This window comes from Elgaria multicarinata, chromosome 11 (assembly GCF_023053635.1).
Source record: "Elgaria multicarinata webbii isolate HBS135686 ecotype San Diego chromosome 11, rElgMul1.1.pri, whole genome shotgun sequence".
Lineage (NCBI taxonomy): Eukaryota > Metazoa > Chordata > Lepidosauria > Squamata > Anguidae > Elgaria > Elgaria multicarinata.
This window is the reverse complement of record NC_086181.1, coordinates 32,120,051-32,129,518: the sequence shown is the minus strand read 5'-3', so window position 1 is coordinate 32,129,518 and position 9,468 is coordinate 32,120,051. Positions and strand designations below refer to the sequence as shown.

General features: G+C 45.3%; 1 protein-coding gene across 1 annotated transcript; it reads left to right on the top strand.

Moving 5' to 3' along the window:
* The first annotated feature begins 227 nt into the window (after nucleotides 1-227).
* On the top strand, nucleotides 228-9,242 carry LOC134406149 (sulfotransferase 2A1-like). The gene is made up of 8 exons (XM_063137434.1): nucleotides 228-297; nucleotides 3,346-3,413; nucleotides 4,551-4,701; nucleotides 5,460-5,668; nucleotides 6,034-6,160; nucleotides 8,064-8,158; nucleotides 8,311-8,491; nucleotides 8,606-9,242. Exons 3-8 carry the CDS (start codon nucleotides 4,557-4,559, stop codon nucleotides 8,779-8,781), a joined length of 933 nt encoding a protein of 310 aa, XP_062993504.1. The 5' UTR covers nucleotides 228-297; nucleotides 3,346-3,413; nucleotides 4,551-4,556; the 3' UTR covers nucleotides 8,782-9,242.
* Nucleotides 9,243-9,468: the final 226 nt, after the last annotated feature.

The following is a 9,468-nucleotide window of genomic DNA, read 5'->3' as shown; positions in this document are numbered from 1 at the left end:
TCGGTTGACAAATACTGGGATTTGTAGGATTTTTTTCTGCCTAAACATGCACAGCAACTCTGAGCTGCTGGTTGATAAATACTGGGATCTGTAGGATTCTGATTCTCTCTCTCTCTCTCTAAACATGCAGAGCATTGCACCCTTAGTCATGTGAAGAGAATGAGGTTCCTTTCCTGTACACTTGATCTCTTCCCCTCTGGTTTCTGTGGATTGTGCTCTTGTTAAAGGCACAAGAGCGCTCTAGACCTGTTGTTGTTGTTTTTGTGTGTGGTCATTTGGCAACCCTGAGCTTGATTGGTGGGTAGGAGCTAAGTTTCCTGGCTTCTCTATTAGAGGAAATTGGTTCTGCGAGTTAAAAGACAAGAAGTAAGAAGGTAGATGGATAGATAAGAACGGGTCATGACAGCTCAGTGCTGCAAAGGCGTGTCAGTTTAGGTTGTCACCTGAAGCAGGGGTAGCCCTTCTGTGCAGGGAGATGCAGCAAAGCTTCACATGTTGAATTTCTGCTTGCGGAATTTGTCAGCAGCCCGCTTGTCAGAAGAAAAGGTGATGAACACCAGAGTTCCCTTGAAAGGGACAAGCTGTCCATGGGATGGTGTAGTTGGAGCCAGAACTGCAGGCTTCTTGGGGTCCTTTGACTTGGTAAAAACAAATAACTAAATTCTGAGTGAAGGAAATAATGTTCTTTTTCAATAACTCACAGAGATGGAAGGAACTGGCATAAAAGTGAAGGGCTTTCGACCCAAAAAGTACATGTGCATTAATATCACAGAACATTTTTGCAAGCTTATGTTCAGATGCTACTTAATATACCAGCTTGACTGAGCAAGATCTGAAGATGAATGTTGCTGGCATGGCTCTAGAAAAGCAAATACCTTGCATATCTTTTGGACTTGTCCAATGGTGATAAGATTAGGGTTTCCCGTGTTGAATGAGATCAGCTTACATGGCATTTCTGCCCCTATCCTAGTGAGAATTCCCTTTCTCTAAAGGTATTTCTCAGGAACCACCTTCTCTCTCTCTCTCTCTCTCTCTCTCTCTCTCTCTCTCTCTCTCTCTCTCTCTCTCTCTCTCTCTCTCTCTCTCTCTCTCTCTCTCTCACACACACACACACACACACACACACACACACGGTTATGCTTCCACTAGGACCGTTAAGGCTCAGGCCCAACCCTTACTCAGTCCTCTCTCTGCAAGGACACCCAGACTTTATAACTTTGTAATCCTCCCTTTATTACCTCCCTCTTACATAGCCAAGAGCAGAAGGCGTAGGATTTTATTAACAAAGAAAGTTTTATGAATTACAATAAAACGTTGTTACATAATAAACAAATAACTGTTAAATGGCTCTATCAAGATAGGTTCCCTCATACATAGTACTCCAAAATCAGTCTCTCAAACAATCCTTTCACATTCACCACAGATCTTTATTGTAGGGTGACCATATGAAAAGGAGGACAGGGCTGCTGTATCTTTAACAGTTGCATAGAAAAGGGAATTTCAGCAGGTGTCATTTGTATATATGGAGAACCTGGTGAAATTCCCTCTTCATCACAACAGTTAAAGTGCAGGAGCTATGCTAGAGTGATCAGATTTAAAAGAGGGCAGGGCACCTGCAGCTTTAACTGCTGTGATGAAGAGGAAAGTTCCCCAGAGTCCCCTTATATAGAACCATAGAATAGCAGAGTTGGAAGGGGCCTACAAGGCCATCGAGTCCAACCCCCTGCTCAATGCAGGAATCCACCCTAAAGCATCCCTGACAGGTGCTTGTCCAGCTGCCTCATATACAAATGACACCTGCTGAAATTTCCTTTTCATTACAACTGTTAAAGATACAGGAGCCCTGTCCTCCTTTTCATATGGTCACCCTACTTTATTGAATCCTTAATTCTCTCTCTGTTCTCAAATCTTAACCCCTATCTCCGATCTAAACCATCTATCATCCCATCCCTGTCTCTAACTCTGCTGCTGCTCTAAACCATCTCTAATCATATCCCTGTCTCCTCTCATCTCACCCCTGTCTGCTTCGCACAGGCATAGCACGCACACACACACACACACACACTTCAACCCTTCTTCTCACTCTCTCAGCCAATTAGCTCACATATGCAAATCCATCATTCTCACCCCAGAGATATTTACCAAATCATAGATCTATAACAAGAATACAGTTATAAACACGAACTCAGTATGGACAGATGTGTAACATCACAGTCCTCCCTAACGACCAATTAGCAGGCCTTTTTCACTATCTTGAAGGCAGACTTGCTTGTGAGGGTATCAAAATTAATGACTGGTGTCTTAAGAGTCCAGGTTATGGCAACAATGGTTAAATTGACTTACATGATAAGAGTTGGAGAAAGGAGGCTAAGGTCGTAGCTAGACCTAAGGTTTATCCCAGGATCATCCTGGGTTCGTCCCTGCCTGAGCACTGGATCCCCTGTGTGTCACCTAGATGAACAGGTTTGACCCCTGGACGATCCAGGGATAAACCTTAGGTCTAGCTATGGCCTAAGAGATCGATTTATAGGAAAATGGAGTCTTTTCATTATTTACTGAAATGAAAAAGTTCAGGAAACATTAAAAATCTTTTTCTTTATTGAGGAAGATCGAGAAGCCCTTTAGATTAAATGGAAATCGTGCTTCTTTGTCGTCACTCTGCTTCCTGTTTCTCCTCCACATTTGAATTACACAGGAAGAGAGCAGCAGACACCTCCCAGCTCATGTAGTTCAATGGGACAGCCCCCTCTAGTGGGCACTTTACAGCGCCACTGTGACTGCACGTGGCAGGAAATGCCAACGTATTTCAAAAGAACTGGGTTATCCAAGGTTTATTTTTAAACGGAATACTGGAGGGAAGGAGGGAGAGACGCACAGGAGGCTCATGATGCTGTTAAAATGACCCACTAACTTCCGTGAGCTGCCAGCCACGATCATGCTATGAATCATTCCTTTAAAGAAGCCCAACATGTCAGGTTTTATTATACATGTGTGTGTGTGTGTTTACATTCTTAATATGTTTAATATGTGATGATTTTTGATGATAGGATTAGATCAGTGTGAGCACTCTTATGTACCAGGTATTATGTTTCCATTGTGGATTATGTAAAACAACAATCATATAATACTTCTAAAGGAAATAAAGGTTAAGGACTGGAGATGGTGGTGAACTGCTGTCGCAGAGCTTGCTGTGATGTTTTTGTTTATTTTGTTCAGGGCTGGGCAAGTCGTCCATATAGAGATATGACCTTGATTTTGCCATGCTGGCTCCCTTCCCCCTTAAAGAACAAAGTCTCCCTTTGTGTCTCTCTGTAGCTGCTAGCTTGGATTTTCCCCTCTGCACAGACCGCACTACAAAGAGCCAAGAAAGAGGTGCTGGAAAAGGAGGCTGGAGGAGACCCAAGAGTGAAAAAGTAGGTTTGCTGGGGATCTGGGCCCGTGCAAGAGAAGGTAAAAGGTGGTGGTGGTGATGGTGGGGTTCTCATCCTATTAAAAAAAGCAACGGGATCAGGAAGCAGAGAAATGTTTGGAGCTGAAAACGTTATGTTCACCTCTCCTGCCTGGGCAATTATCCCAACTGTTCAGTACTCCCAATGGATGCCCCTCAGAGCTTCATCCCACGTACCCATTTCCCTCAAATTATCCCCTACAGTGCTAAGCTGTTGCTGTTGTTGTTGCTACCGGGCGGCTAGATCCTTTGCATACCAGGAAATATGGGTTTAAGGGGGGAAATGTAAAAAAAAAAGCACATAAAAATTCAACAGATGACCCAATCCGATTCAAATTTGGTATGCTTAAAGCTCTCCTTAATATCTATTACTGTGCCAATTTTGATGTCTTTAGCTTGAAAGCTTATGCAGATGTAAGCATTTGTTTATTTTTTCTTCAAATCCTGCTCCTGCACCCCAGTGGCCGCTCAGAAAACAAATGATACCCTCAAAAACTAGTAGCAAAATACGGCGAGGCTTTTTGCCTTTGAAGCACAATTAAAGCAGGATGCATGGGAGTACTTCACAATAAAAGCAGATTATAAGCTGGAAAACTTTGGAGTCTTTCGCATGCAATTCGCAGTAATTGCACAGTATAACGCTGGTGTGAAAAAGCACCTTTCTCCTTCCCCATTAATCCCATTTGGGGGCTTCCTTCCGTCCCAGCTCTGGGGAGTCTAACACAGATTAATATGTAAGAGCGTCATCACCCAGGGGAAAATCATGTTTGCTTATTGTCACTTCTCTACCCCCCGCGTTTGTCCCCCTTTACTTCCTCTTTTGAAAGAGGAAGTAACCAACGTGCATGTGCCCCATTTTGATCCCGCTGCTTCTCTTGCACGCAGCAGGAGATAGCGGCCACTTCCATCTTTAAAAATCAGTCCGATTTACTAGGTTGTTTTCTTGTCGCGCGAAGAAGGCTAGAAGGGGCGGGAGGCAGACGTCGTCGTGAGAGGGACCTGCGAAAATCCGTGAGTGCCCAGTAACGAGCATGCAATAAAACGCTCGTCTGATGGAGCTGTAAGTCTGTAACTTTTCCAGCCTCTGTTTCCCCTGCTGCAGAAGGCCATGGCCAGACCGATCACACATTTCATAGAGTACGGCGGAATCACCCTTCCTGGCCTCGTGCATAATGAAGCAAGTGTCCGGTACGCCCATCAGGTCTTCCAGGTGCGAGACAGCGACGTCTTCAACCTCACGTACCCCAAATCTGGTGAGACCATCAGGCGCACAACTCCTGCCTCCTCGGAGTTTCTGCACTGACAACATGTATTTATTTCTTTTGTCTCTTTCTAAGCATTTTTAAAAACTTGCTCCTTGATCTAGACTAGACTAGCCTTCCCCTACCTGGCACTCTTCGGTGATGGACTACAACCCATTGTTGGCTCAGGATGATGTAGTTCAAACACCTGTGGAGGGTGACTGATTGGGGAAGGCGCATGCTAAGGCACCCCTCTTTTACTTCTGACCAGTGTGTCACAAACAGAAGTTCAACAGGTGCGATAAGTTACCAGATAAGCAGCAAAAAGCAGCACTTTTTGAACTGTGTGCCCAGTTGTTACAGGTGTCAGCATCATGTCAAGAGACAGAAGGTGACCCTGATGCACATCCAAACTTCCCAAAGTCCTGTTGTAGATGCCCCACCCCCCACCCATTGCTTTGCTTGGAAGTTCGGGAAAGGATCATAGAAAGTTTGGAGGACAGGGCAGTATAGAAAAGGGAATTTCAGCAGGTGTCATTCGTATGCATGCAACAGCTAAAACTGCAGGAGCCCTGCCCTCTTTTGTATCTAGTCTAGAGGGCAGGGCTCCTGCAACTTTAACTTTTGTGATGAAGAGGGAATTTCACCAGGTGCTGCATACATACAAATGGCACCTGCTGAAATTCCGTTTGCTATACAGCTGTTAAAGACACGGGAGCCCTGTCCTTCTTTTCATATGGCCACCCTACTCACTCCTTTCTCCACCCCAGGAACGACTTGGATGCAAGAAATCCTCACCCTGATCCACAACAATGGGGATCCCACACAGTCGCAATCGGTCCCTTCCTGGGAACGGGTGCCGTGGATTGAACAGAAGACGGCAGCCGAATTCCTGGAGAACCGGCCCAGCCCCCGTCTCATCAGCTCTCACTTGCCCTTATCACTCTTCCCAGAATCATTCTTCACCTCACAGGCTAAGGTATGGAGTGAGGTGGTGTTGGGGAAAGGTGTGTTACCCTTCTCACTATTAGGGAACCAATCAGCACATGGGGTGGATTACATTGCATATTGTACTGAACTGATTGGCAGGAGGGGTTGGTATTTCCTCTTGGCCCCAATTCAGATGCTCCTTGGGAAAGGAGGTGCTTGTGTCACCCCAAGAACTGTTTGTACCTCCCTAGGAAGGCCCACCTTGCAAGGTGAGAAGAACCACTGGGTTAGAGCAGCCTTTCTCAACCTGATGCTTTCCAGATGTGTTGGACTACAACTCCCAGAATCCCCCGGCCAGCCTGGTTGGGGAAAGCTGGTTTAGTTATTCCAACACCTGGCAACCTTCTCTTCCAGGTCATTTACACGGTCCGTGACCCCAGAGATGTCTGTGTATCGCTCTACTATTATGCCAAGATGTCTTCATTTCTGGAATACAGGGAGAATTTTGGAGAATTCATCGAGTTGTTTACTGCTGGGAAAAGTAGGTGGGCGGAAGCCGGTTACGAGGGCTCAGGAGTTCTCTGCAAAGGGCCGTGTCATCTAGCATTCAATGGGGAGCTTCCAGTTGGAGGGCGCCTAGCCCTCTCAACTGGAAGACATTGGGCAGCTCTTCCGCCTTTTCTTTCATGTAGCTTCATCACACCGGCATTATACCATGCAATCACTGCAAGTTGCGTGCAAAGGACTCCGAAGTTTTCCAGCTCAGAATCTGCTTTTACTGTGTAGTACTCCCAAGCATCCTGCTTTAATTGTGCTTCTTAGCCAAAAGAAGCGTCGTATTTTAGTACCCCTTTAAGAGCGAATCTTTTGTTGTTCTCTGAGCGGCCAGTGATATTTTTAAACTTCAAATTAAACAAATGCTTACATCTGTGTAAGTTTTAAAGATAAAGACATCAAAGTTGGCACAGTAATAGATATTAAGGAGTGCTTTCAGCATACCAAATTTGAATCGGATTGGGTCATCCCTTCATTTTTTACATTTCCCCCCCTTAAACCATTTTCCTGATGTGCAAAGGATCTTAGGAGCGCCACCGCCTGGGGTGTGATTTAGCTAACAACAACAACAGCTTTACACTATGGGGATAATTCGAGGGAAACGGGTACGTGGGATGAAGCTCATAATGGATTATGAAAGATGGGAAAAGCAGGCGGAAAAGATGGGAGTTGAAAATTTCTTCTGGAGCCCTAAATAAGATTCCACGAATGAGGCAGGGTAATGGCGCCTTAAAAGCCTTGTCTGGAAGCAATGTAGGAGGGGTCAATGTCAGACATTGCCCATCGGCTGTGGCCTTCCCCTCCCTTTAATCCCACGTGGCGTCCCGTTTGGCCCTTTTCTCCCACTCTGCTCTTAATCCTTCACCTATCCATGCTTCCTCGCTTCTTCCTCTTCGGAAACAAGTTCCACCCGAGTGCATGGCTAGTTTAGTGAATCTGATCGATCCATTCTCAGTTCCAGTGGGCCACGTTTCCCTGACCAGGAACCAATTAAATTATGATCTCAGATCGAACGCGGTGTCAGTTCTTCGCATGAGCCCATGTCGTGTTAAAGCATTTGTTCTGTCGGTGTTAAATCTGCTCTAACATCCCGCTTTGGCTGTTAGTCATTAAAAATAGGCTCTTTTAGCACCTTTCAGTCTGTCTCTTTCGCCCCTTCACTTGAAACTGTAGTTCCTAGTGTACAAATTTATAAGCAGCTACAGCCCAGCCCAATGTATATTTGGAAGTTTCATTGAGGTCAATGGGGCATGCTGTCAAGTGTGTGTGGGATGGGTGTGGCAGTGACAACTTCAGGTTTTTATAGGCCCTTGGGTAAGATGCCCTCATTGTGCCCCCTCCCTCAGTACGCCTGCCCTCTCACCCCCTCAACACCATTGCCACTAGGCGGCTGTTGTTCCTCACCCTTTTCATCGTCATCGCTATACTAGTGACCAGATACAACAGAGGGCAGGGCTCCTGCAGCTTTAACGGTTGTGATGAAGAGGGGATTTCACCCGGTGCTGCATGCCTACAAATGAGATACAGGAGCCCTATCTTCGTTTCCATATGGCCACCCTAATCAAAACGGCCCACTGAATGGGCCATGTGCATGTTGTTTACTTCCTCTTTCAAAAGAGGAAGTAATGCGGGACAAACGCACAGGCAGAGAAGTGACGGTAAGCAAACGCGATTTCCGGTGTGATGACGCTCTGGGCCAGAATGAGAAGGTGAACAAGCAGGTTGCAACGGTAAAGAGGAGAAAGTCCAGGGGATTCTTGTCCGTGGGCCTGTTGAGCTGTGGGCCCTCGGCAGGTACCTGGCTGTGCTGACACTGGCCCTGGTAAGATTGCAGCTTTAACATAATCTTAAATCCTTGCATGATCCTTCTTTGTATCTGTTCATTCTAGTTCTTTTTGGCTCCTGGTTTGATCATGTCAAGGCTTGGTTGACCTACAAGGACCAGACAAACTTTCTCCTTCTGACCTATGATGAATTGCTGAAGGTGAATGGCTTTTTTAAAAACAAAAATAAACCCAAAACCAAATTCCTTTTATCATTCTTTGCTGTTGCCCCAGCCTAGATCCACAGGCCATTTTACCCGAGTATCAGGCCCCAGCAGTCCAGATCTGACTCATGTTAAACTCATCTTCCCAGGACCTACGGGGAAGCGTTCTTCATATCTGCCAATTCCTGGAGAAGGATTTAGACGCATCTGCTGTCAACTCTGTGGTGGAAAACGCCTCCTTTGAGATGATGAAGGGCAACAAGATGGTGAATTACAGCCTCATTTCTGAAGACATTATGAACCACAAGATCAGCCCCTTCCTCAGGAAAGGTAAAATTAAAGCCAAGGAAGGGTGCTTTGGGGAGTATTTGCAGTCCAGCAATGCTGTAAAGCCCAGCGTCTCTTTCTCTCCCTCTCATATGCCACCCCCTCCCCACTTTGCAGGGATTTCTGGGGATTGGAAAAATCATTTCACCTTGGAGCAAAGTGATGCATTCCGTCAGCTGTACCAGGAAAAGATGAAAGATGTGGGGATCAAATTTCCCTGGGATGAACTCCAAAGCGAAATCCACCAGGAATTTGGAGAGGGAAATGATAACGCTGCATTTCCTCTTTCCTAACTCATTCAGCAATCTTTGCTTTGAGAAATAGCCTATTTTCTTCACCTAATAGGCCCCACACCCTTCTTACAACAATGCAAGAATCTCAGCTATCTGTGCAGTTTTGGCTTTTGGCTTTGAGCAATTCCCAAGTAAGAGCTCTCTTAATTCACTCAGATAGCAACCAGAGGGCCAGCAAATGCCATCAGCAGAATGAAGGGGCAAATGTTTTCTTGGAGTGTATCATATCAGGTGGTGATGGTTAGTGGTGATGTACCATGTATGAATGTTCCCCCGCCCAAAAAATGCCTTTCTGCATATAGAAAACAAGCCTGCCGGGGGAAAAGCATAACAAGAAAGAAGATTTGGCCTAGTCTTCTCCTTTAGATCCTAGTTTTCTTCATGCGGGGAGTTTTGCCATGGAATAACAGAAGAGTTCTATTTTGTTCTGTCACCGCCGTATATAATTCTGTGTCTGTCTTTTCTACAATACATTAATTTTTTTTATCCGTTTTGTCTTTCTTATTGTGGATGTAAAAAAAAAATTGTAGTCACAACTGTTTATAAAATCTTGTCTCCTCAAACTAATAAATAAAACAGCTCTCCTGACTGCCCACCAGATGGTACTGTTGCTTTAGACATACCAAGGGCAATAGGGAATGATAAAATTGTGGGCCTGTCAATACTACAGTAATGACAAATTGTTTT